The 25,891-nt window shown below is 58.9% G+C and overlaps 1 protein-coding gene across 2 annotated transcripts; it reads left to right on the forward strand.

Moving 5' to 3' along the window:
• The first annotated feature begins 622 nt into the window (after positions 1-622).
• ANKRD52 (ankyrin repeat domain 52) lies at positions 623-25,408 on the forward strand. 2 transcript variants are annotated; one of them, XM_087771688.1, is made up of 28 exons: positions 623-757; positions 3,564-3,647; positions 6,095-6,173; positions 7,421-7,491; positions 9,219-9,419; positions 9,564-9,651; positions 9,808-9,950; positions 10,113-10,325; positions 10,442-10,520; positions 11,118-11,232; positions 11,321-11,403; positions 11,492-11,609; positions 12,571-12,639; positions 12,973-13,113; positions 13,309-13,386; positions 13,714-13,825; positions 14,478-14,549; positions 14,993-15,194; positions 15,638-15,725; positions 15,853-15,970; positions 16,216-16,435; positions 17,075-17,162; positions 18,029-18,112; positions 18,311-18,456; positions 18,669-18,751; positions 19,241-19,323; positions 19,576-19,667; positions 20,328-25,408. In XM_087771688.1, the coding sequence occupies exons 1-28, from the start codon at positions 731-733 to the stop codon at positions 20,570-20,572; spliced, it is 3,222 nt and encodes a 1,073-aa protein (XP_087627814.1). In that variant the 5' UTR covers positions 623-730; the 3' UTR covers positions 20,573-25,408. The 2 variants fall into 2 exon arrangements, with proteins under 2 accessions (XP_087627814.1, XP_087627815.1); XM_087771689.1 differs by lacking the exon at positions 13,309-13,386.
• Positions 25,409-25,891: the final 483 nt, after the last annotated feature.

The raw sequence follows: 25,891 nt of genomic DNA on the forward strand, positions 1-25,891 counted from the left end.
GCGGGGGGAGCGACGCCGGATCCCGCGAACAGCCCAGCCCGCGGGAAGCGCCTCGCTGCATCCCGGGCGCTTGCGAGAGCCGGCGTGGACGCGGCGGCGGGGCGGCAGGCGGCGGGGCGGCAGGCGGCGGGGCAGGGCTGCCCTGGCCGAGCTCCGGCCCCAGCACCGAGCCGCCCCGCCAGCCCGGCGCGGCCCGGCCATCGGAGGGAAGGGGTTGCAGGGCAGCGCCTGCGCACGCTGGTGCGATCGACGCCCCGGTCCCGGCTCCAGCCGCCCGGGGGAACGGCTCCAGCCCGCCGGAGCCCGCGGACCGGGGCAGAGGCGCCTGCCTCAGCCAGGCGTCCCTCGGCGGTGCCTTGTCCCCGTGGAGGCCGCGGGCTGGATTTCGGCCGAGGGAAGCAGCAGGGCCCACGGGGAGGCTGCTGCTCGGGGTGGCCCGGCGGAGCGGGGGCGGACCCGGGGATCCCCCGGGCCGGGGCTCCCGCGGGGGCCCGGCCGCGCTCCCGCAGACCCCGCAGGGGGTCCCGGCGGCCCGGCCCCCCCCCCCCCCCCTCCCCCCGCGGCTGCGCGGGCCCCGGCGATGGCGGCCGGCGGCGGCGCTGCGGCCCGGCGGCGGCCGCTCCCCGGGCGGTGGGCGGGCCCAGCCGCTCCCCGCCCCGCCAGCCGCCCGAGCGGAGCCGCCGCGGCCGGAGCCCGATGCCGGGAGCTGGGCGCTGAGGGCGGCCCCGAGATGGGGATTCTCAGCATCACCGACCAGGTACCGCCGCCGCGCCCGCCCGCCGCCCCCGCGCCGCGCCCGGCCGCGCCGCCACGCCAGCCCGGGGATGCGCGGCCTAGTGCGCGCCGCCGCCGCCCGCCCGCCCGGCCGCCGCCCCAGGCCGCGGGCCCCGGCCCGCCGCCGACCGGGGCCGCCCGTCCCGTCCCCACCTGCCGCTGGGGCCCGCCGGGCCTCCCGCGCCGCCCCGCCGCAGCCCGGGCCCGGCGCGGGGCTCGCTGCCCGCCGCGCTCCGCTCCGCCCGCGGCCGCCGGCAGCCGGGCTCGGCAGCCGGGCCCAGCGGGGGCGGGACCCCGGGGAGCGGGGACCCCCGAGCGGGAATCGCCGCCCCGGGACCCCCTGCCCCGGCGGGGGTGGGACGCCGGGACCGGACCCCGGCCGCCCCGGGGTCGCTGCGCCTCCCGCTGCCGCCGCCGTCGGGTCCCCGCTGGGCTTTGGGGACGCCCCTGCTGTGCGGGGTGTCTCCGTCGGGGTTTGGGGTCACCCCTGGGGTGCAGGGTCTCCCCTTTGGGGTTTGGAGATGCCCCTGGGGTGCAGGGTGTCCCTGCTGGGGTTTGGGGACACTCCTGGGGTGCGGGGTGTCCCCGTTGGGGTTCGGGGACACCCCTGGGGTGCAGGGTCTCCCCTTTGGGGTTTGGAGATGCCCCTGGGGTACAGGGTGTCCCTGCTGGGGTTTGGGGACACGCCTGGGGTGCAGGTTGTCCCCGTCCAGGTTTGGGGATGCCCCTGGGGTGCAGGGTGTTCCCATCGGGTTTTGGATACACTCCTGGGGTGCAGGGTGTCCCCTTTGGGGTTTGGGGATGCCCCTGGGGTGCAGGGTGTCTCCCACGCCGGGTTCCAAGGCAGCCGACACCCCGGTGCCGCTGGCGCGTGGCCCTCGCCCCGCTCCCGGCCTGCCCGGCGCGGGGTCTCGCCTGGGAGCCCCGTCCCTGAGCAGCCTTCCGCGGGCGCTGCCGCTCGTGGCCCTGCTTCCTTGGGCTCGCTGTCCGTACCCCATCACCAGAGCAGTGACCCCGGTGTCGCCTTGGCTTGGACGTCTGCTCTTCCCTGCGCATTTTATATAAACCACCTTTATCCACCTCGATTTTGGAGGTCGGGGCTGCCGGCCCCTCAAAACCAAATATTTACGCCTGCCTCGGGTCCCCAGCTCCTGCGGTATCGTTAATATGGGGAGTGTTTGAAGCCTGGCAGGGTGGGTGAAGGAGGGGAGGGGTGAGGACGAGGGATTGATCTGTGATTTAAATAGAACTTTTTTTTTTTGGTAACCAAAACATTTAGCTTTCCCTGTGAATGGTGGGTGGGTGTGTCAGACCCAGCACTGCTGCAAACCGCGCGCCACTGAAGACTGCTCAGGGCATAATTATCGTCTGCGATTCTATCCCTTTTTTTTTTTTTTTTTTTTGAAACCTTTTTTTTTTAATGTCTAACGAGTGATGCTGAGTCTGCTGCATTCCAGGGGAATGACTCACGCGTTCCCTCTGACCCGGGATGTGTTCCCCGTGTTTAACTGCTTTTACTTTGATGGTGGGGTGAGCAGATGAGGGTGAGGTTGGATGGGCAGAAGGGACGAGAAGGGGTTGCCTTGAAAATGAAGCTCTCTTGTTCCTCCGAGAGGTCGAGATAAGCAGGGCTCGCTGGTTTTGACCGTTAGATGCAGCCTTAGGCGTGTGGGCAGAGCTGGAGGGGGTGTGCCGGGGCTGCCGCGGCTCGCTGGGGCCGCAGCACCTCGGACGTGCCACGTGAAAAGCGGCAGCGGCTCGGCCGGCCGGAGCGGGGAAGCGTTGGGTTTGGCAGCGATCCTGGGGTGCCCAGTGCTGAACGGACCTAGAGCACTGCGGCCCCTTCCCCGAAGAACCTGCTGCACGAAAATGGCATTTTTAGGCCTGTGAAACAAGCAATGGGGTGCAGGGTTCTCGGGCGATGCCCGGAGGTTGGGCAGCACCTAACCCACCCGCGCCGCCGCACGAACGGCTCTGGCAGCTCAGGCCGTCGGTTCTGCAGCGCGCGGCACCGGCTGGCGCTGGGACCTGGGCCGGGGCTCCTGGCTTTTGCTGAGGTCTGTGAGGCAACTTCTTTGGGATGTGGGCAGCAGAATACAGGAGGAGCTCCAGGCCGGGCTTTGCCAGGCCTGGCTTTGCCAGGCTCTTTGTGCCATCGGAGCCAGCATAGTGTCGTAGGTGTTTCTCAGAAGATGGGAGAGCAGCAGTAGGTACGCAGCCTTCCACAGGAGAGCGTGAGGCATCACCTGGTTGTGCCTTGGGAAACCTGATTCACTGTCTGCAAAGATCTGGCTCGTACCAGGGCGCTTCAGCCAGCTCGGAGGGAGGATTTTCTGGCTGTGGCTAAAGCTTTGGATAGCGGGAGCTGGGCCTGCCTTCCCGTGCTCGGGCGCTGGAGAGCCGAGCCGTGCCATGGGCACGCTGCTGGAGGCTCTGCAGGTGGGCTGCCGGGGCCGTGATCAGCGCTGCTCCTTGGGCTTGGGAAGGGGGGAGGCTTTTCCAATGATTCCTTGGTCTGTTCACTAACGAACAACCAAGAGAAGTACCTTTGCTGGCTTGAAAATTGGTCCCCAGTGCTGGCTGAGCCACGGACGTGAGGAAGCTGTCGGGTGCTGCAGGTGGGCCCGGCCCTGGTAGCAGCAGGCGCCCGGGGCTCGTTCGTGGAGCGGGGTCCTGGCTAAATCGGGGTGGTGTGAGTCTCTGACATGCCGTGATGCTGCCGGTTCTCCTCCCTCTCGGGTCCTCCATGGGGTGCCACCTTCACGACTTGCTTCTCTTTTTCTTTGTAGCCTCCTCTGGTCCAAGCCATCTTCAACCGCGATGTAGAGGAGGTGCGGTCGTTGCTGAATCAGAAGGAGAACATTAATGTACTGGTGAGTGCTGCCTGGCTGTGCTCGCTCCCCTTCCTTCACCCAGCTCTCCCCCCTTTCCTTCCCTGCGGTGTGGTTCTTCAGCAGAGGGGAGGGCAGAGGCTCTGCGGGTGAGATGTGGGTGCCATCAAGGGGAGGCTCTTTTTGGCGAGGATGGTCAGAGCTGGAGTTTTGAAACAGATTTCTGGATTCTGCTCCTGGCTTGGCCACCATTTGCTGCTCAGCTTTGTCCCGTTGCCTCAATCTTGCCATCTGTAAAATGGGGCGTGTGGAAGACCGGGACTCCTGCCCCTCCCCAGGAGCCGGCGAGAGCCTCCTAAAGCTCTCGGCCCTGCAGAGCACTGCTGGGAGGCTGTGGGGTGTGCGGGAGGACTTTTCACGGAGGCTCGGCTTTGCTGCCTTGCCAGTTTACCTTTTTCTTCTTTGGGATGGCGACCCAAAATAGTTTGGTGTGAATGCAGCAGGTCTGCCCTGCGATAAGGTTGTTCCCCAGGGGGGGAGGAGGATTTGAGCTGCTCAGCAAAGCCAAATTCACCTCACAATGTTAGGAGGGGTTTCCACTGCGCTCGTCTTAAGCCCGATGGCAGGGGGTGGTTTTGACACTTGTTTCAGCGTGGTCGGGGAGACCGGGAGAGGCGGCCGCCGTTCGGACACATCCTTCTGGGTGCTGCGAGGGGCCAGGCTGGCTCCAGGGGGAGCAGCTCTTGGTAGCCCCACTTGGGTGGTGACGAGCGCGGTTTGTCCTCACGTGGAGCATGGGGACCGGGCTCCGGCGAGGGAAGGGGTGAAACCTGCCTGTGAGCGTTCCCGTCTGACTTATCAGCGTGCCTTCCCTTGATCTGTTTTATGAGCTTCCCACTAACAGATCAGCGGCAGATGTGCAGATAAAAAGCGCAGCCTGCTGCGACGCAGGTTGGCCGGCCCTGGCTGCACCGGCCCAGGTCTGCCTGACATGGTGGCACAGTTGGACTGGTGCCGGGTCAGCAGTTACCGCGCTCTCAGCCGAAAAGCTGGGCTAAGTTGCAAGCTCTAGGCAAGAGCAGCCTGTTCTGCTTCACCGTCTTGCTCTCCCCTGAGCTGTGGCATTAACCGGGGCTCCGGTCTGTGCTGCTCCCAGCCGTGCTGCAGGCAGCTGCCAGCTTTTTGGCGCACTCCTGTTCGTTTTGCTGAGCGCTTGGTCAGGGCGTTTGCCTGGCCCAGCCTGTGGAGCCAGGGCCGGTGCTGGTGCACACCCGATCCTCGTGGTATTAAACCCCGAGATCAAGGGCAGCCGCTGCGGACGCTGGCCGGTGTCCCCGGAAGGCGAGGGCGGCCCCACGCTGGTGCCCGTGTGCCAGCAGGACTAACGATTCGATCGTATCTTAGCTTATTACACAGAGATAGCGTGGGGATTTCTTTCCATGACTGGTTCGGTTGGCGACCCGGCAGCTCTTCGTCCTCTCTTGTCAGGAGAGAGGGTTGGGATTGTTTTGCCGAGCTCTCGCCCAGCTGCTGAAGGAATAAAACCACAATTGTTAACACTTAATTTCCTTTTTGTGTGCAGGTTTAGAAATGTTGTTGCTTGTTCAGTGACCTGCCAGCTGGGTTTCACTTTCACATCCTCCTGCCTGGTTGTGCCAGCACAAGTTGTTACCAAAAAAAAAATGAAACCACCACCATTTTCCAAACAGTTTTTAACCTAATGAAAAGCAGTTGCATTCTTTTTCCCCCCAAACATAAAATCTGGGTCTTCAAACAAGCTGTGCTCGTCTGGCTTTCTGCTTTTTTGCTTCCTGGCTTTAGTAGGTGGCATGTTCACCCAGGAAAGCCTGAACGAAATGCCTGGAGGCAGAGGTTACCCGGGGCCCAGCCCTGAGTAAACAGAAGCGAAAGGTATTTTTTCTTTGGCTAATCCAATCTAAGATCAGAGGAGGGCTTCTGCACCTTCTGCCCTCCAGCCGCGGAGGTCTGAGTCTGGTTTCAGAGCTGTCGGTGATTCTGAGTGGTTTTTATTGTTGGCTGAGAGGATAAAAGTGTGCAGAATGGGACGGCCTGTGCACTGTCGGAGCGCGGCCAGGCTTTCATCTCGGATCGCAGGGTGCTTTGCAGACATTCATTAAGTCCAGTAGCACCGGAGCCAGGTCGAGTCAGTCTCCGGGGAGTCGGTGGCGTTACGAAGTGAGTGGCCAGGGCTCTCACAGACCTGTGCTGGGCCTATGGCCCAAGTCGCCTCTGCTCTGGCCACCAGCTGCACCCCGGCACCCGTGGAGCTCCGGAAGGGCTGCGCACCCCCTCCGCGCCGCAGGAGGGTGCTGGGTTTAAGCAGTCTTCTCCCTGTCCCGTGTCCCAAGATGCTGCACACGCTTATGGGGGTGTTGGGGCAGACTGGAGTGGAGGAGGGATTGTGCTGTGAGAGATCTCCCTGCCCTCAAAGCTCACGGACGGTTTTTGTTTCTTACATCCCTGCTCAGGACCAAGAAAGACGAACGCCGCTGCATGCTGCTGCCTACATAGGAGATGTTGCAATCCTCGAGCTCCTAATACTGTCGGGTAAGGGCCAAGGCTCGGGGCACTCGGCTCGAGTGCTGGCGCTGCCTTTAAGGCGTCTTTCTGATCTCTGGCCTTAGGGGTGCAGAGCAATAGTTCTCGGTCACCCTCCAAGCAACCGTGTGCTCATGCTTAAGCCAGTGGGGCTGCAGCCAGGCGAAGATTAGGAAACGTTGCCATAATCCTGAGAGGTTTGTTCAGACAGAGAAGTGTCTTGGAACTGAAATAGCAGAGGTGGAAACCAAGCCAGGAGGGGGATGTGCGCGAGATGTTAGAAGGAGGTGCTGGAGGAGGGTGCAGTGGGGATGCACGCCTCGAGGACACCTTGAACGGCAGGGTGCTCAGGGGAGGAGAGTTTCACTTGCTTATGGAGAGGGATCAGCTGAAAACCAGGGGATTTTGCTCAGTTTTGGCTTGCGTTACTTGGCGTAAAGCTGCCCTTCATTTTCCTCCAGAGAGACTCAGCCCTGTGCTTGGGTCCTGTGCCCGTGCGGTGCAGACAGGGGAGTCTCCTCGTCCGCTGTTCACCAGTGCAGCGCCTTGGGGCACCGTGGGCTTGGCAGCTGCTTGGTGATGGTGTGGGGGAACCCCGAGGCTGGCATGATCCTACGTGACCCTCACAAGGAGAGACTTGGGGAAATCCTTTGCTGAAGGCTTGTTAAACAGGATTGGGGATGTTCAGCTCCGTCTGCAGAGCATGGAATGCCCTTACGTGCCCCGTGTGGATTTTTTCATGCCTGTGTGTTGAGTTCTCAGCAGCAAAGGCAGGCAGGAGCGTGAGGGGTCGTGGGAGCCAAGTGCCTAGCGCAGATCCGGAGCTGGGATGGCAATAATCTGTCATCTTTCCTTTCTAATATGGAGATGCAGCTCACAGCGACCACAGCTCGCAACATGAAGTGCTCTGGCTTTTTGACTCAGGTGGCCTTATTTTAAACTAAGGAGCAGAACCGCTCGCTGGGTCTCTTCTGTGGTTTTTTGGCTCAGTGGAGAAGCTGGCACTCTGGGAGGTGTAGTCTCTTCAGTCTCTGCCTCCCTGTGTCCTCTGCAGCGCACCGGCACAGTCTCCCGAGGGGCGTAGCTTGTTCCTCTTGCGGTTCACAGAGTCTGTCCTCACCGAAAGCTCAGCGCAAGGTCCCCGCTTGCAGCAGAACTGGCACTCTTGCCCGGCGGGTGCCTCAGGGGTGGCTGCAGACCTGCCCTGGGACTCTGGACCTCTCTGTCCCCTGACCCCTTCTTTTGTTCTTCCTCAGGTGCTAACGTTAACGCAAAGGACACTGTTTGGCTCACTCCGTTACACCGCGCTGCGGCTTCTCGTAACGAGGTAGGTTCCCTCTGGCTCTGTCTGCTCCTGGCATGGGAGTGGTGAGCACTGATGGGAGGGGGGGGACCGTGCGTCGTCTCCTCTTTTCCACCTTGCCTGGTTTTGGCTGAGATGGGTGCTCTCGTTGGAGTGGAGAGGGGACGAACGCGTAATTCAGAGGCTGAAAATGAGAGCTGGAAAAAAATCTCCTCGGTTGCCTTCCCTCCATCCTTCAGGAGTTAGCACATGCGTTTTCCCCACAACATCTTTCTCCCCGCCTTTCCCTTTCCCCAGGGCTTTGTCTAATCCAGCTTTACATTTCTTTGAGGGATGATGGGGCTCTCACCCTTTCTCTCAGGGGCCGATTCCAAAGGATCTTGTTGGAAAGATTTCCTGACGTTTAGCTTTTGTGGGCTTAACTTATCCCACTTAACTTTGTCCTGTTTTGAGTTGCTGGAGAGCAAGAAACTCTGTGGTCGTGTTGGTTGGAGCCAGGGGATCAGGAGCCCTGACTCTGCCATGCAGGGCAAGCTACCACATATCGACCGGTTGCATGAATTCTCTTAATCGGCAGCAGACACGGGATGAAATGCATCAGTGTAAACCTCTACTGAAGGCATTTGCTGTGAACATGTGTGGACAGTTACTGTGGGTCGCTAAAATACGGCAGCTCAGCAAGCCGAGACTGTTTTGCTGTCAGGTCTGAAGTGCTGCTTGTCTGTGAATTTGAGCACGTTCGTTTGCTTCTCTGCCTCGGCTCAGATGTGCTGGGGAGTCACCTCCCTCCTTCCTTTCTTCCCCGGGGTGCCTGGCACAGGGCTCCACCAGTGCCCTGCGTGCCCAGCTCCTGAGAGGAGCCTTCCCGAAATGCCTGTGTGCTCCACGGCTCTTCCTGCCTAGAGCCTGCTCTCTGGGATTGCTGGGTTTATGTCCTGCCAGGCCGTTTCAGGTGCTTCTCCCACCTGGGAGTGGTATCGGCTAGCCCTGGGAGAAAAGAGCAGCACAGCAAGCCGTGGGGCTGGGATCGTTGGAAGCGCTGCCCCGATACTGCGTGGAAGTGGGCAGCCTCTAAACCGTAACAAGGAAAATGTGGGGTTGCAGCAAACAGCCTCTACCAGCAAAAGGGGGAAGTAATTATCAAATATAGGTCAGTGGGTCACATTTGTCATCCCCCGGGCGCTTCGCACCTCTGAGTCATGGGTGAACACTCACTTACAGTTAGCTCACGTGGCTCGGAGGGATTTCTTCCGTGCCGGTACCCCCGTGCAGCCGCGTTTCACAGCTGCGCTCGGGTGGGATGAGCCCGGCTCATTCAGGTCCCCCACGCTGAACTCCAGCCTGGAAGGAGCTGGAGCAGCCCAGCTGAGGCCTGGAGGATTTGCGTTCTCCCTGCTCGTTCTTGGAGTCTCTCTCATGCTGTCTTTACCTCTCTCACCCTTTCTCTGTGATAACATGCTGAAACACAATAATACGTGAGCTTCAAAATGTCCCTGGGGACACGAACGCAAACAAGTCCTTTCCTTTGACGGAGTGGGGAGAAGCCGTAGTTGTGAGCGTGCAGTGGTTTCAGCTCAGCCCCGCAAGGGCAGCTCTGGCTCGCGGGGCTGTAGGCTGGTGTGGGTCTGGGCAGCCCTGTGTGTGCTGAAAGCGTGAGGGGGACCGAGCTGCAGCTTCCCCCACCTGGCTGGAGGGCTTCTGCGGGCTCCAGCAGGTTGGGTTAGAGCTCTGCTTTCCTCTGCTCCTGCTAGAAGGCACTTCACCTCCTCCTGAAGCACTCGGCAGATGTCAATGCCCGCGACAAGTATTGGCAAACGCCTCTGCACGTCGCCGCTGCCAACCGGGCCACCAAGTGCGTGGAGGCCATCATCCCCCTGCTGAGCACTGTCAATGTTGCGGACCGCACGGGCCGCACGGCGCTGCACCACGCCGTGCACAGCGGCCACCTCGAGGTAGGCGAGGCGGGTTTGGGCGCAGGGGGTCCCGCCTGTGTCCCCCTTTCTGGGCCCGGGCTTCGCAGGTGGCGAAGGAACCTCTGCCTGCACAAGCGGGGAGGAATGGCAGCCTTGCCTCTCTCACCACTTCTCCCCGTCTAGATGGTGAACCTGCTGTTGAACAAAGGGGCCAGCCTGAGTACTTGTGACAAGAAGGACCGCCAGCCCATCCACTGGGCGGCTTTCCTAGGTAGGTTTTCCCCATGAGCTTCGGTCTGGTTTCTTCTCCCACGTTGCTTGCTGCCTATGGATTCACCTTTCAGGGCGGTGGGGCTCCCCAGAGGCCGCTGTGCCCAGGTCTCCGTTTTCCGGGGTCCCCTGGCTCTTACCGCTCTCTCCCGGACAGGGCATTTGGAAGTTCTGAAGCTGCTGGTGGCCCGGGGAGCCGATGTGATGTGTAAGGACAAGAAGGGCTACACCCTGCTGCACACTGCGGCAGCCAGCGGCCAGATCGAAGTTGTGCGTCATCTGCTGAGGCTGGGAGTCGAGGTAAGACCCCCGCGGCCGCAAGCGGGGTGGGCTGGGGCGCAGGCCAGTCTGGAGACAGGGGTAGGAGAGGGTGCTGGGCGGTGGCAGGAGCCCTGGCTGGTTCTCGGCTGCCTTTTTTTCTTCCCGAATCCCCAAATCCTCTGGGGTTTGTTGCTCCCACAGATTGATGAACCAAATTCCTTCGGTAACACTGCACTTCACATTGCCTGTTACATGGGCCAAGATGCCGTGGCCAACGAGCTGGTCAATTACGGCGCCAACGTCAATCAGCCTAACGAGAAGGGCTTCACCCCTCTGCACTTTGCTGCCGTCTCCACCAACGGGGCCCTGTGCCTAGAGCTCCTTGTGAACAACGGGGCCGATGTCAACTTTCAGGTGTGGCGCTGAGGGGCTGAGCTGGGGGACGGGGACAGCGGGGACCCGCTGCCCGAGGGGCGAGCTCAGGGAGGGTGGTGGGAAGCCTGACGCGACGTCGCTTCTGCTCTCCGCAGAGTAAGGAAGGGAAGAGCCCTTTGCACATGGCTGCCATTCACGGACGGTTCACACGTTCGCAGATCCTCATTCAGAATGGTGAGTGGCTTCTTCCTCCGGCCCTGGGTTACCCCAGCCTTTTCTTGCGCTTGTCAGCACCTGCTTCCAGGACCTCCCTGCGTGTTTGCTCGGAGGGTTTAAGAGCTCTACGATTACCGCTCAGATTCGCTCTGTGCTCTTGGGGCTGTTGCCGGTGGCCCTGTGCTGCTCGAGGGTGGCAGGGAGTGTGCGTGCCCTCAAGGGCAGTGAAGTGCAGACCAGGGGACTGAAATTCCAGCCAGGTCAGAGCTGCTGTGGCCAAAGAACATTCCCACTGCCACGTCCAGCCTGAAAGGCAATATTCTTGTAAGAGGGCTGCAGGCCTGGCAGACACCCCAGGGGTTCAGCCGGAGACCTCCAGGGCTGAACGCATCCCCTCCTGGGGCAAGGGGAGAGATCTAATGCCCTGGGTTTGCAGGATACAAGCGGGCTCTCAGCTCAGAGAGCAGTTTACAGTTCTCCTTCTGCACGATGCTGAATGGACTCGAGTTGTTAGCTGTGTCCCTGAGACAGGGATGCGGCCGTTGGAACAGCCTGGGCTGCTCGGGACCAGAACACAGAGACCTGTCGGCAAAGCACTTGGCTTTTCCTTTCTAGGCAGTGAGATTGACTGTGCTGACAAATACGGCAATACCCCCCTCCACGTTGCTGCTAGATATGGCCACGAGCTGCTAATTAGTACTTTGATGACGAATGGTGCTGACACTGCAAGGTAAGGACAGACTCTTCCTCCCTTTCCCTGCCCTGGGCTGGAGGATGCGGGAATGATCCATCCTGACTCCCTTTTCGTCTCCTGGCAGGCGTGGGATCCACGACATGTTCCCTCTGCACTTAGCTGTTCTCTTTGGATTTTCAGACTGTTGTCGTAAGCTACTTTCCTCAGGTGAGTGGCTCGGCCACCCCTCCTGCGGCAGGGGCAGTCGGGGGACCCTCGAGCCTCCCCCTGACTCCCTGCCCCTCCTGCCACCCAGGTCAGTTGTACAGTATCGTCTCCTCGCTGAGCAACGAGCACGTGCTGTCTGCAGGCTTCGATATCAACACGCCTGACAACCTCGGGAGGACTTGCCTCCACGCTGCTGCTTCTGGAGGGTGAGCTGTGCATGGGGCGCTGGTCCCGCATCGCGTGCGGGAAGGTTGCTGTCAGCCCCCAGCCCAAACCGTAACCCTCCTCTCCACCCGTGAGCTACAGCGTGGGCAGCCCAGTGTAGTGCTTCGGTCAGGACTGGGAGTCGGACCCCTGGGTGCCGTTCCTGGCTCTGAGAGAGAACAGAGAGCTGTGTTTAGAGCAGGAATGAAAATGGAAACCTTTTGGCCCTGTTTGGCCGCTGACTCTGTGACTCACCCTGGTCGCTCCCCTCTGTGGCTGTTTACCCTTCTTTAAAACGGGGCTAAAATGCTTCCTTGGCTGAGAGTTCGTCACGGGCTCACAAGCTGATGCCTGAAAAGCAGCAGGGATTTCGCTGGCTGTGTAAATGCCTCATATTGTTTGCCAGGGAGTTTGATTTCACGCGCAGCGCATTGAGAGCGAACGCGGCTGCAGCGATAGGGCCGAGGTGTAGAGTCCCATCAAGGACCTTGTTTCTGTTACGTCTGTACGATGCTTGAGAGCCAGTCACGGAGCCGTCCTTCGGCATCGCAGCGCTGTCACCCTGCCTGAGTGGCGGGAACAATGCACTGACGCAGAAGCCAGAAATCCTAGATCTTTTTTGTAGCATAAAATCCAGTGCGTCAGCTGCACTAATGCCACGGCTAATGTCTTTCTATAATTGCCCGGTTGTCTGAGAGCTCCGTGCAGTGCAGGATAGCGCTGGTAAGGCAGGAAGCATGAAGGGTTATTTCACTGGAGAGCAGGGAAAAGCTTTGTGTATGCAGCGTCCAGCCATGGCTGTGGTTCTTATGCTGCCCAAAGATAACAAACTGAATTGAGCTTCGGCCCGTCCGGGCTGTGCGGGTGAGAAGTGTAGCTGTTTTGTCTGCGACTAGGAGGAGCTTGCGTTCCTGCTGTGGTCCCTTCTGATCTGTGTCTAACTCATCTCCCTGCCTCCTGTAGGAACGTTGAATGTCTTAATTTGCTGTTGAGCAGCGGTGCTGACTTGAGGAGGAGAGATAAGTTTGGAAGGTAAGTGTGCTGTGGGCCTCGCAAGGGAGTAAGGGTGATTCCTCCTGCCCTAAAGCAGCTGGAGCGCACCCAGCCTGGGTTTGGGATGGGACGTGCCTAAGACCTTTGCTGCGTTTGGTGTCTAACGCCGCTTCCTTCACCCCCTCGCACCTCAAGGGGCCCAGCTCTGGCTCTTCAGAAGGAGCTGCTGACACGAACCCTTGAGCCAGAGCAGGGCGCAGCTCAGCAGCGGCGGGGTGGCTGGTTCCCTGGGTCCTGCCTTGCTGCCAGGCGAGTTTCTGCACCTGCGACAGGCAGTGCTGCTAAGCCCCCTTCTCCTTTTCCCCTTCCCAGGACTCCACTGCACTACGCGGCTGCCAACGGCAGCTATCAGTGTACGGTGACGCTGGTCACGGCAGGAGCCAGTATTAACGAGGCTGACTGTAAAGGCTGTACCCCCTTACACTATGCTGCTGCTTCGGACACGTACAGGAGGTGAGTGTCTCGGGGGCGCACGCTCCCGGCTGCTGGGGCTGGAGACGATGGCCCGCCACTGGGCGGTGATGCTCTGCTGTTCCCTGGCTGCCTCCCTGCAGCTGATGCTCAGCGGTTCGTGAAGAGGGGAGTGCTTTGCGGAGCATGGGTAGGAGGGGGTAATCAGCAGACTGATGCAGGTCTCTGACCTTTCAGAGCAGAGACTCATTCAGGAAACAGCCATGACACTGATGAGGAGCCACTGAAGGAGTCCAGGCTGAAGGAGGCGTTCTTGTGAGTCCACACCGCAGCCCCATCTGGCAGCTGTTTGTTGTTTACCCCTTCCCCAAACCCCTGCATGCAGTTGCTACAAATACCTTGCTTCTGCTTCCGCTGAAGTGAGCAGTGATGCCTTGGAGGAAACATCTGCTGATTTGATTCTCGAGGCAAACCTGGCCATCGCTTCCTGCTCCTCACGTCCAGTGGGCTTCGCATGCGCTCCGTGTCTTGAGGGGATTAGTGCAGCACCTGCTAGGGGATCAAAGCAGGGGGGTCCCTGCAAAGCTCTGCCTCTCCAGTCTCCCCTTTTTCTTCACCTCCCCTTTCTCTTCCTCGTTGCAGTTGTTTAGAGTTCTTGCTGGATAATGGTGCTGACCCATCCCTCCGGGACAAGCAGGGATATACCGCTGTCCACTATGCAGCTGCGTACGGCAACAGGCAGAACCTCGAACTGGTGAGTGAGCCGGAGAAAACCCTCTGTGCTGCCAGGAGGCGGGGGAGGTCCCCCCTAAGGAACGTGGCAAGCCCTGCAGTGTCCCAGTGTGGCTAAAGGACTGCGTGTGTTGTAGGCACAACGGTGTCGGGGTTTGCCCAGGAGGAAGGGAGATGGGGTTGATTAAAAAGCATGGGGACTCCTGGGGAGCCGTCGTGCTGGGAATACCTTGGACAAAAGACCTGGGCCTGAGCGAGATGCCTGAGGGAAAGGAGCCTTGTTACCCAGCACAGGATGACGTATGGATGTCTTGCTTACATCCTTGGCAATAGAGCAAGTCTGGGCTTTTAAATAAAAGCCTGGAGAGCTGTGCCAAGGAAGAGCTCTTGCAGTACTGAAAACGCCTTGTAGCTGTCTGAAATGCCTGCATTGTTACAGGGTGAGCTTGCAGCCGTGTGGGTACAGGAAATCATATGAGTAGTGGGGAAGCTTCTGGATAGGGGGGACTTGATGTGACTGTGTGTGCAGGGCCCAAAGCCAGGTTAAGGAAGGTCCCTTCCTGAAATTCAGATCATCCTGAAGCAGACGAGCAGGTTTTCTAGCCCCTCTGCAGCCTGCAGTCTGTCGAAGCCTCCGTGAGTTCAGGATCAGTTACGGTTTTGTGTTGTTGCAGCTCCTGGAAATGTCTTTTAACTGCCTGGAGGATGTGGAAAGCACCATTCCAGTCAGCCCTTTGCACTTAGCTGTAAGTACGGCCGGCCCAGCCCCAGGGCTGCGGAGGGCACTTGGCTCCGTGCGGGGTTCACGCTGAGTCCTGGAGAGGTGCTGGCTCCTGGGCAGCACGGGCTGGGTCCCTGCAGCTGTCGGTGCTGAGCGGGGCGAAGGAGGAAAGGCGCCGGCGGCTGGGGAGCAGCTTTCCCCATAGGCCGTCGGTCGAAGTCCCTTTGATTTGTGTGTTAAACTCCTCGCTCTCTCCGGGGCTTTCTGGTTGCTGCTGTTTGGAGCCGCCTCCCTTGTCCGAGTGTGGGCAGGGGCGGGAGCGGGCGAGGGCTTTGCGTGGGACCGGGGTGCAAGCAAGAGGCAATGGCCGGGCAGGAGCTGATCTGGCTGGAGGGACCCAGGGAGCAGGAATTGTCCGGGGGGGACTTCTGGGCGCAGCCTCTTTGACGAGGTTTGCTTTGTCCTCAGGCCTATAATGGTCACTGTGAAGCCCTAAAGACACTTGCCGAAACCCTCGTGAACCTCGACGTGCGGGACCACAAGGGGCGGACGGCGCTGTACCTCGCCACGGAGAGAGGCTCCACGGAGTGCGTGGAGGTGCTCACCAGCCACGGCGCATCCGCTCTGGTGAAGGAGAGGAAGAGGAAGTGGACCCCTCTCCACGCTGCAGGTGACGGAGGGCAGACGGGGCCGGGGGTGGCGAGGGAGCGTGTCCAGGGCCCTTCCAGCCGCCGGCGCCACTGCTGCCAAGGATGCCCGTTCACCTGGCTGCTGTTTGGGGAGAGGGAAGGGACTGTGGTTTAGGATGGTGCTTAGAGGCAGGATGGGGCCAGTGCAGCCTGCTGTGATGTGCCAGCAGAAGCTGAGGGTCCAAGTGGCTCAGCAGTGGGTGGGAGAGAAGACACCAGCAGCTCCTGCACACACGTGTCTTCTGCTCAGCCTGTGCGCGTGCTAATCAGTCCTGTAGCCTGGCAACCACGTAACGCATTTGCTCGGCCACGTGTGCCTGGCTGCTGGGCACGAGCCCTTCCTTTGCTTTGCGGTGGCGGCTGGAAGGAGGGGACCCGTCTGTACGTGTGTGTGACTCCTCCTTTCCTCGTGACTTGTCTCCAGCTGCCAATGGGAACACCGATTCCCTGCACCTCCTGATAGACAGCGGGGAGCGGGCAGACATCACCGACGTCATGGACATCCACGGCCAGTGAGTTTGATGTTTCTCTTGGGATCTGTGTGGCACAGGGTCAGGCCCCTTGCAGGGCGGCTGGGACAGGGGGGAGAGGGCAATGCTTGAACGCAGCTGATCGCCAAGCCCACCCTCCTCCCTGCAGAACCCCGCTGATGCTGGCGATCATGAATGGCCACGTTGACTGTGTCCACCTCCTGCTGGAGAAGGGATCGACAGCCGATGCAGCGGACAAGAGGGGAAGGACCGCCCTGCACCGAGGGGTGAGTGCATCCCTGTCACCGGGGCAGGCCTGCAGCCCTGCAGCTTCTGCTCGTCCTCCTGAGCAGAGGCTGCTTGGAGAAAAAGCAAGGGGTTCCTTTTGTTGCAAGAGTCCCAAGTGAGACAGCCCATTTTCCCTTCCTGAGATGCAGCATTTGAGAAGGAGGCTGTGGAAGAAGCGGGTAGTTCTGTTGTTAAATGATTGAAGGGTGAGATCTGACCTCCTGGTCCTCTTTCCTGGCCACAGGCTGTGACGGGCTGTGAGGACTGCCTGGCTGCCCTGCTGGACCACGATGCCTTCGTTCTGTGTCGGGATTTCAAAGGCCGGACCCCGATCCACTTTGCGTCGGCGTGCGGGCACTTAGAAATCCTGAGGACCCTGCTGCAGGCAGCCCTCTCTACTGACCCTCTGGACTCTGTGGTGGACTACAGCGGTTACTCACCGATGCACTGGGCTTCGTACAGTGGTAAGGACCTGGGCTGGGCCCCTGCCCACCTCTGCTCGGGCTATTGATGGGGAGGAGGGAGCCAGGGAGAGCTGGGTTATCCCTCTGTCCCCCACTGCTCTGGGAGCCATCAGACCAGCAGTGAGTTCAGCCTGGTGGAAAGGACGGCGCAAACCTGGGAGGGAGGCAGGGAGGTTTTTCTCCCCCTGCCAAGCTCCTTAGAAGTGGAATGAAATATGAAAACAGCTATTCCAGAACAGCTGAGGCTGCTTCCTCCAGGACTGCTGGATTTACAGGCTTACTTGGCCGTCACCCTGGCTGCAGAGTAATGGGGCTGATAGGGCAACAGGAAGGGACGTCTCAGCGTTTCAAAGGGAAGCTAGCAATGTGGCTGTGAAGTCCTTCAGGAGACGGTGTGGAATTAGAAACCTCCTGAAGGGCAGCAGCTTTGCTGCCAGAGAGGAAACAAAACCACTGCCTCTGTGCTGGGGAACGGGCTCGTTTGGGCACTTCGGTGCCGCTGGTCCTGAGCAGCCTTTGGGGCCGCCGGCTCTTTGGACATGGGGAGAGCCAGAGGGGCCTTCAGTCCCTTCTGGCTCCGTTACAGGTGAGGAACCGCAGGCTGGGTGCTGATGTACTTCTGTCCCTCTCTCCTCCCAGGGCATGAAGATTGTCTTGAATTGTTACTTGAACACAATCCGTTTGCGTACCTAGAAGGAAACCCCTTTACTCCATTGCACTGTGCAGTGTAAGTGGCGCCCGGGACCTGCCCTGGGTTCTTCCCAGCCAGGTGATCTGTCAGAGGGGATACGTGGTCTGTGGAGGAGCTCCAAACCCTGCCCTTCTTGCCAAGGGCTCTTTCCTGGGCGGCAGCGGCTCCTCAGGGTGGTACCACCTGCTCATCCCAGCTCCCCTGTGGCAGGGAGGCAGTTGCTGGACTGCTGGAGGCCCTCGGGGAGCCGTGAAGCAGCTGTCTTGTTGGCTGTGTGCAGCACAGCTGGGGCTGTCGTGCCAGGCTCCTGTGCCAGCGGGCTTTCCGCTCGATGGAGCTAATGGAGCTGCTAAGGGCTGGTGGTTCAGTCCTTGCCGGCCCTCTTGGATGGCTCATCTCTGCTCTTTGGTTATGGAGCATCTCAGGAAACCTCCAGGCTTCCCGTGAGGCTCTGGAGATGGGCTCTGGTGGGAGAAGGGCTCCACGGTGTCCCAAGCCTTCTTCCTCAGAGGTGTCTGGGGCGGCGTGAGTGAGATCGCTGGAGTCACACTGGGCACAGAGGGGTTTGGGGCTGACGGTGATTCCTTGGCTCTGCAGCGGGCAGAGGAAGGAGTGCGCGGCCCTGGGAAGCTGTGGAGGGATAAGGAAGGTGGAGGCATTGCCGTGTTCTGCCTGGGGTGGGCCTGGTGCGTCCTCGGGACCCGTAGCAGCAAAGGGATGGGTAAGGCTGTTGTCTGGCATGGTACTGCAGTTCCTTGAGTAATACCAAGAAGGGTAAAGGGGTGTTTTACCCTAAACAACTCCAGACCAGCTGCTGTTTGCATCCAAGCCCCAGGAACGTGCTGCAGACATGCTAATGCTGGTTAGTTTTGTTCTAACTTTCCTTCTTGTCCCCCCCACAGAATTAACAACCAGGACGGCACTGCTGAAATGCTGGTGGAAGCATTAGGTGCCAAGATTGTTAATAGCAGAGATGCCAAAGGAAGGTGAGTGCAGACTCGTCCCTCTCTTGTCACCCGCTCCCTGGTGCTGCTGGGTGGTGGCTGTGACTCCCACAGTGATTTCCACATGGCTTCCCATGGCACAAAGGGACTCCGACGTCCCCAAACATGTCTGTAGGCTTGGGCACTCTTGCTGGGGTGGGTGCTATGCCCTCCTCTTTACCTGCCGTCTCGTCTTCCCAGGACACCCCTTCACGCTGCTGCCTTTGCAGACAACATCCATGGTTTACAGCTGCTTCTGCGCCACCAAGCCGAGGTGGACATGGCTGACAAGCTGGGGAGGACTCCCCTCATGATGGCTTCTGAGAACGGGCACACTGCAGCAGTCGGTACGTAGCTGGGAGCCGCTTTCCCAGTATGGGGTGCAAGCCTCCCTGTGCCTCCTCCGTAAGCGGGTCCCGTGGGAGCCAGGCTGTCCCTCTCCTCGTAGGCACGCTGGGACAGCTGCCCCACTCCTGCCCCCTCAGCGCATGGCCGCTGCCCCGCGCTGCCAGGCTCTGGGCTGCTGCTTCTCTACAGCAGCTATCCCTCCTCATTTCAGAGTTCCTGCTGTACCAAGCAAAAGCAAGTATAACTGTGCTGGATGTCAACAAGAACACAGCTCTTCACCTGGCCTGCAGCAAGGTAGGGAGACGGCCGCTCGCAGCTGTGATTGCAGTCACCATCGCCTTCAGCCTTGCCACCTTAACGAGAGGGGTTGTCCACCTAGTGCTGCCCCACCGGCGCAGAGGCGAGGGCCCTGGGCTTGCTCTGCCTGCCTGCTTACCTGTCTTGACCTGTACGGGTGCTCCTGATTCAGTTTTGAGCAGCTTAGGCTGTAGCCCAGACCCGTCTGTATTCTTCCTGGGGCCCCCTCTCTGAGCTTGGTGTGCTTCCTGGGGCGTGGTGGGAGCAGGAGGCTCGTGATCAGCGTGTCCACGCAAAGGAGGTGCTGCAGAGGAGATGGAGGGGTCAGCAGCTTGCCTTCTCGGGCCCCGGCAAAGTGGTGAACTGTTGTAGGAGGTTGGGTTTCCGTATCCCGGGGAATCATGTTCCACTCAGACAGCACCGGGTCCCCTCCGCTGCCCCTGCGTTCCTGCTCGTGTGCTATGAACAGTCTGGTCTCCTTTCCAGGGTCATGAAAAGTGTGCCTTGTTGATCCTGGGGGAAACCCAAGACCTTGGCCTTATCAATGCAAGTAACAGTGCTCTGCAAATGTGAGTATTTGGGCAGCTGGCACCAGTGGGGAAAACCAGGGCTTTGCTGGGTGGGGGCGATGCGTTGGCAAAAGGGCGGCGGTAGGAGCTCTCCTCCCGCTCGGTGCGTGCGGGGAGCATGCAAGCAGGTAAGCTCAGGAAGTCACGCGTCTGCCCTCAAAGCCGCTCGCAGGGGCCCCTTGTTTTAGCACAAGGTGTTAAAGGCAGGTGGCTCCGCCGCCGGCTTAACGCTGCCTTTCCCTCTCCCCCCAGGCCGCTCCACATCGCCGCTCGGAACGGGCTGGCCTCCGTCGTCCAGGCCCTGCTCAGCAGAGGTGCCACTGTGCTGGCTGTGGATGAAGAAGGTGCGTGTTCCCCGTGGGTGCCCGGGGGGGTTCACGCGATGTCCCTGGGGGACGGGAGCTGCCTGGGGGAAGCGCTCAGCCAGGATCGGAAGGATTGCCGCATCCTTTCCGCCACTGAGCAGCACGTTCTCAGCTCGTGGCATCGCAGGAACGGCCTGGATGAGGACGTTAGCATCCTGCGATCCCCTGTGAAAGCATTTCCAGGTGCCACAGGTGTTTGAAATATCTCTTTTGCTCCCCATGCACCTTCTGGTGGCTGTCTGGCTCTCCTGCCAGGCACAAAACCAGCCCAGCCTGAGCCAGCAATAAGCTGTTGACTCACTTGCAAGTTGGCAGAAACTGGTTGCTGTGGCCAGAAGCTTTTTCACCCAGCAGAGTTCTTGCTCTGCTGTAATACCTTTAAGTTGTGAAAAATATCATTGCGTCTGCCGTGCTGCCAGGGCTTCCGAGGCTTTTTATTTGTCTCCTGCTGATCCTGGCACGCTTCAAAGCGGTGGCTGCATTCACAGGGATTGCCGGTGCCCAGAAGCAGGGTCTTTTGAGATAAAGACAAACAGATGTCCTGGTCCCTCAATGCGGGGGTGAAAACTGCCCCAACCGAAGCGATCCCCGGGGAAGGCGCCTCTCCGGGGCGGTTCTTCACCCCCGGCTCTGTTGTAGGTCATACCCCAGCCTTGGCATGCGCCCCCAACAAGGACGTTGCCGACTGCCTGGCACTTATCCTCTCCACCATGAAGCCTTTCCCACCTAAAGACGCCATCAGCTCTTTCAGCTTCAACCTCCTCAAGAACTGCGGCATTGCAGCCAAAACCGCCGCCTGCGGGGCCCTGCCCAACGGCAGCACCTGCCCCTACAGCAAGGACCGGCACAACGCCATCGGCTTGGACGGCTGTTACTCGGAGTAGCTTAAACTATGGGTGACCTAATATCTTATTATATTTATTTAGAAATTCTATAAATATAGGGCACTTTAAAGGAGAACAAGACTGGGCAGGCCTTCTAGCGTGGCCGGGTAGGCCAAGAGTTCAGAGCTTCCTCTTCTCGCTGGATTGCCAGCGCGGTGCCAAAGCTGTTAATTGGTTTAATGAGCAGCTGGCAGTGCCGCTCCCATCCCCTGCCCCTTCTCGACCCTCTCCCCGTCAGCACGTGCTCGCACCCCTCTGACGGCAGGGCGGGAGACGGATGCTGCGGGCTCGGGGCTTCGCCCGGCCGAGGCGAGGCAGGTGCCCCCATCCGCTGGCACGCAGACGGGAAGGGGCTTTGTCCCCCAGCTTTCGGGGTGGGTTGAAATCGCTTCTGGTGTTTCGCAGAGCCCCGTGCCAGCCTCCTGCCCTGCCTCGCCTCCGGGACGCCCCCAGGGCTGCCCCGAGCCCGCGCTCCGGCCGGGACAAGGAAGCCTGAACTCTTGGTGGGATGGGGGGCGGGGGTCTCGGGAATTGGCTGGTCTTGCAAGCGCTGGGGTGGGTGTTAGCTCCTGGCCAAGTGCCACTGTAACTGCTCCTCTCTCGCAATCACTTTTTTTCTCACGCTCGTCCTTCGATTCCAATACAAACACTTGAATCAAGATCTACTGTACCTGGGACACTAAAATATCCTTTTGGCAGCTGTCATTTATATGCAAAAACGGGTGCTGCTGCCCAACCCCGCGGTCGGCTGGCTGCGGATGCGCTGCTGGAGCCTCCCTCCCCACACCAGGCACTTTAGGGATTCTGTTGGTTGGTTGGGTTTTTTTTCTTGGCAAAATGTCAGATCCTAAGAAATGATTCTTTTTTGAATTTTCGTTCTCTGTTTTGCGTGGCCGTTTCCATGCGAGAGTCAGTGTTGCTTTTTTTTAAAAAAAAAGAAAAAAGTTATTTATAAAGAAATGAGCATTTACCTTTAAAAAAAAAAAACAAAAACCATAAAAAAAATATTCTGAAAGTTTTAGCCTTTTAATAAGGAAGAAAATGCACTTCAAAGTCCTTATTCACAACCCTAAGTAAGTCTGTGTTTGTTTTCCTAATGCAGCATCTTGGCAGGTTTATTAGCGTGCGTGTATGTGGGATCATTGTTTTTTGTTTTGGGTTTTCTGTTTTTAATTTTAGAAATCATATTTATAATGCAGGTTTGAAGCATTCGAGAATGTTGCACTGTTTTTTTCCGTTGGTTTGTTTTTTTTTTTTTTTTCCTTCTGAATTACTGTAACAGTATCATGTGCAAAAAACAATACTCTTTCTCCATATCACGAGTCTGTTCAAAGCCAAAGACTGAGATGCAGAGAACGAGAACGGGCTGACAGGGCAACAAGCGTTTCGGGAACCGTCTTCTCCCCCGGCCTCCTTTCCCTCGCAGCCTTGCCGACAGCGGGGAGCCTGGGGCTGGGGCCGCGGCTCCCGCCCGTGGCATCCCAGCGTGATCCCTCTGGGATGGGAGCGGGGAGAAGAGGATCTCTCTCTCCCACCGAGTCCTTGGTGGCCGCTCGCCTCCTCTTTGCCAGCAAGACTGCGACGGGACCGCGTGAGCCTTGCGCTGCGGCTCTTCTGCCCAGCGTTTCGGAGAGAAAAGCATTTCTGTAACCAAAATAAGGTATTACGTCTTTTTTCTTCTTTTGTTTTTTAAAAGCAGTTTCTCAATGAAGGTGGCTCCCGTTAGGGCGGCGTTCGTCAGGTTTAGGTTGTGGTGTGGAGCAGGCGCTGGAGCCGGGGGAGGCTCCCGGCGGGCGAGGGTGCTGCTGGCAGCCCGCGGGGAGGGTCCCCTCGCACTGTTTCTTTCTTTTACCAAAGCCAAACTCTTAGAACCAAATACGAAGTTTCAGTCTTGGCCTTTGGGTGATAAGCACATTTTCTTGACGTTTCACGTAGGAGTTTTTCCCGGAGGGGAGCAGGGTTGGGTACCTCCCATTGCTCTTGCTCGGCACCAGCTCACCGTCGGAGCTCGGTCTCCCCATCCCGTTACTAACCCGCACTTCATTCAGCAAAGCACTCGAGAAATTTGCCCTCGGTGAGATCTCGGAGCAGGAGCGGTGGCCAGCCTGGTCCCCGGAGGGCTCCGGTCCCCCGGCAGGGCTCCTCTGCCTGCTCCAGAGGGATCTTCCCTTTCTGGACCGCGAGCCTCCTCCACCCCGCTCTCGGCCGGGCGGCGGCAGCGGCTTGTTGGGCCGGCGATTCCTCTCCTTTGGGGCCAGCGTAGGATCGTGTCCCTGGCCGATCGCGTCTCCCCTCCCTGCTCCCCCCCCCCCTCTAGCTTGAAAGAAAGTGTTAACCTTTCTGCACCGAATACCTCAGTTCGGAACTAGAATAAACTCACGAAACTTGAATAAAAAGATCCTTTTTGAAGATCGTTTTCAGTATTCTACAGAGGAGAACTGGAAAAAGAGACTTGTTTACATTGCTGTCGAGTCCGCACTTGCCTCTTGCAGCTCTTTCCCTTTCTGGGAGGAATTTAGGCATCACTTTATCTCTTCTCGCTCCTGGCCCTCACCCTCCCCGCGGGGCAGGAAAATGGGTCCAAAGTCCTGAGCCGTCGTCTTCAAGGGCTAAAGTACTTTTTCAGGCACATGGAGGGGCTGAGCCGCCCCCGGCCTTGGCTCCCGTCCCCGGCGTGGGCAGCGATTCCCAGGGATGGAGGTGGGTTCGGAGCGGGGCAGACCCTGGGGCCGCGACAGCTCCGTCCTCTTGAGCGATGCTCCGGCTCGCCCGAAGCCAGCTGGGGAAAGCTCGGAGGCACCAGCCGAGCCGGGCCGTCCCGTGCCTGCCGCGGGAGGGACGCGGCCGTGCCCCTCGTGCCCCGCTCCTCGATGCCGTGTGTGTGGCTGTAGCATCGCTGATGGGGACGGGGCTCCGGCACCCTTTCACTTGAAAATGGCTTTTTCCTGTAGCCAGGGCGAGAGTGGTCCTTAGAGCACACGGAGAATGCTGCTTTTCCTTCACCCCTCCTTAGTTTTTGGAGTATTATTGTGGTTTTCAGTTTCTTTGCTTAGAGAAGAAAACTGATCTCTTCTGGCCTTGTTTCTGTGCTACGACGTGTTACCTTCTGCTCACCATGAGACTAAAACGATGACGAGACAATCAATGTGATCTCTGTAAGGGCTTCTCCATTTCTTCTCTGCAGCACCATGCTTTATATACGTGCGTTCTTTGCTCTTAGCGAGGATCTTTTTCTCCCCTCCCCTTGTGTCTTATTAAAAATAATAATAATAATAATAATGATGGAGGGAAACGAGGTTTCAGCAGCGCATCCATGGTCTGGGAGCACGTGGGAGGAAGCATGGGGTGGGGTGGGACGGGGGATGTGCGGCCAGTTTCCTTGCAGGTACCAGTCTTGTTCTCCTTTAACGCTGTATTGTATACATTTGACAGCACAGCTTGACAATTTAAGTAATAATCAAAGTGTTTGGTAATAATGCATTATTTTGCTAAACGAGATTTGTGATGGTTTCCCTAGTGCATTGCAAAGAGGGATGGAGGGAAACTTCCGCTGCCCCGCCTGCTCCCTCCCAGCCCCTCCGGGGGCGGCGGACGGGGGCTCCCCCGTCTCCCTTCCCGCGGACCTTTATGCCAAAGTTGGACCATTCCCGCTTAGCGTTCTGTCCGGCGCCCGGCACCCTTGGGGTAGCTCTCACCGAGCAGCGACTTTTTCGGCTTCCCCCCTCACTGCTACTGAAATCTCGTGGTTTCGAGCGCGCAGGCACCGGATCACCCGTCCCCTCCGCTGCCCCCACCTCCGAAAAAAGGAAGTTTCTCTCCGCCCCTTGGTCCAAAGCACTTGCTTCAAGTAATAAGCACTTTTGTTAAAGCATGAGTCTGGATTCCCTTTAGCATCCCACGGGATAGAGAGCAGCAAGAGCGGAAGGGATAAGAGAGTGTCTTTGGGTTTATTTTTTCATTTTTAATTTTAAAAAAAAGTTTGTTTCTAGGGAATGAATGAACAAAGGGAAGTTGTGTTTTGCGAGAGAAAAACAAAACAGCACAAATACATTTCAACTCAAAGGTGTATTTGCACTGCCATTGCTAGAGAAAGGGGCTGCCAGCCCTGCGGCCCCGCTGAGCCATATAAACTGCTGACAAACCCTGAATGTAACGGCCTGGCGGAGGGCGGCCCGGGAGGCTGGGATTGCCTTCCTTCTCGACGGGCACTTCCACGAAATTCAAAGAGAACCTAACGGTGATGAGAAGCTGGTCGGTGTTTTTCTTGTTGCTGTTCCCGAGCTGCAGGCAATTGGAAGCTGTTTTTTCTTTAGGAAAACGTTTCCCCCCTCCACCACCCCCTTCCCGGCCCCCTCCGCCCCATCCCGGCCCCGGACGGAGCGAGGAGCTCCCGCCACCAAAAGCGAGATGCAGATGAGGAGCCCCCGGCCCCCTTGGCCGTAGCCCGGGGCTGGAATCTGGCAGATATAGAAGTAGCACTAAAAACAAAGCAAAAAGTCCAAAAAAAAATGGAACAAGGGGTTTTTTTTCTGTCTGTTTGTTTTGAGCACTCTGAGCGTGGTGGTGATTCCGTAGGTACCGCGGCCCTGCCGGGCTCCCCCAGCTGCGGGTGAGGTGGTAGCGAGAAACAAGTGAAAAACCAAAACAAAGAGCAAACGGCAACGACCCGAGAAACAATCTTTTTCTTTGATTTTATTCTGTTGTGTGGTGGGGCGGGGGTGGGCGCGGGGAGCTGCCCCCGAGGGTCCCCGCGTCCCCCGCCTGCCACAGGGACCACAAACGGGGGGACCTCGGGGTCCCCCCAGCCGCCGATGTCGGGGTCGGACCCGCGCAGACTGTCAGCCCACGCTCACCTTTGCCTTCAGTAAGAAACCAAAGGAAAAACCACCCCCTTCCATTCGAGATACTGGCGCGGACACGCGGATTCTTTGGTTCGGGTTTTTTTTTTTTTTCCCTTTTTCTTTCCTTTTTTTCCTCCTTTTCTTTGTTTCTTTGTTTTTCTCCAAGGACGCGAGGAGCTGTTCAAACCTCTTCTCCTGGCTGAATTTTTCTGGGCTCAGCAGAGCTGGGTGCGTTTGAAAGGAGAAAAAACCCAACAAAGCCGAGACTGGGCCGAAGCGTCGGCGGGAGCTTCGGAGCGGGGAGGCGGAGGGTAACGTACGCCCGAGGCGAGGGACCTGCCGGGTCTCTGCAGCGGCTCTCTGCATCGCGGCTCTTTAGGTAAACTAAAATCCTCGGAGTTGCGGCGTGAGGCTGGAATGGGATGGAGTCGGAGCCCCCGAGGGGCAGGGCGGGGAAGGGGGATGCGTCTCTAAGGAC

The sequence above is a fragment of the Nipponia nippon genome, unplaced genomic scaffold (genome assembly GCF_047370975.1).
Source record: "Nipponia nippon isolate SJK-2023a ecotype South Korea unplaced genomic scaffold, ASM4737097v1 scaffold_35, whole genome shotgun sequence".
Lineage (NCBI taxonomy): Eukaryota > Metazoa > Chordata > Aves > Pelecaniformes > Threskiornithidae > Nipponia > Nipponia nippon.

Excerpts from the sequence above, each read along its gene's own strand:
- ANKRD52 (XM_087771688.1), top strand. The coding sequence starts at position 731 with ATGGGGATTCTCAGCATCACCGACCAG. Across the intron at positions 9,420-9,563 it reads TGCACAGCGGCCACCTCGAG|ATGGTGAACCTGCTGTTGAA; the intron begins GTAGGCGAGGCG and ends CTCCCCGTCTAG. Across the intron at positions 17,163-18,028 it reads ACTCCATTGCACTGTGCAGT|AATTAACAACCAGGACGGCA; the intron begins GTAAGTGGCGCC and ends TCCCCCCCACAG.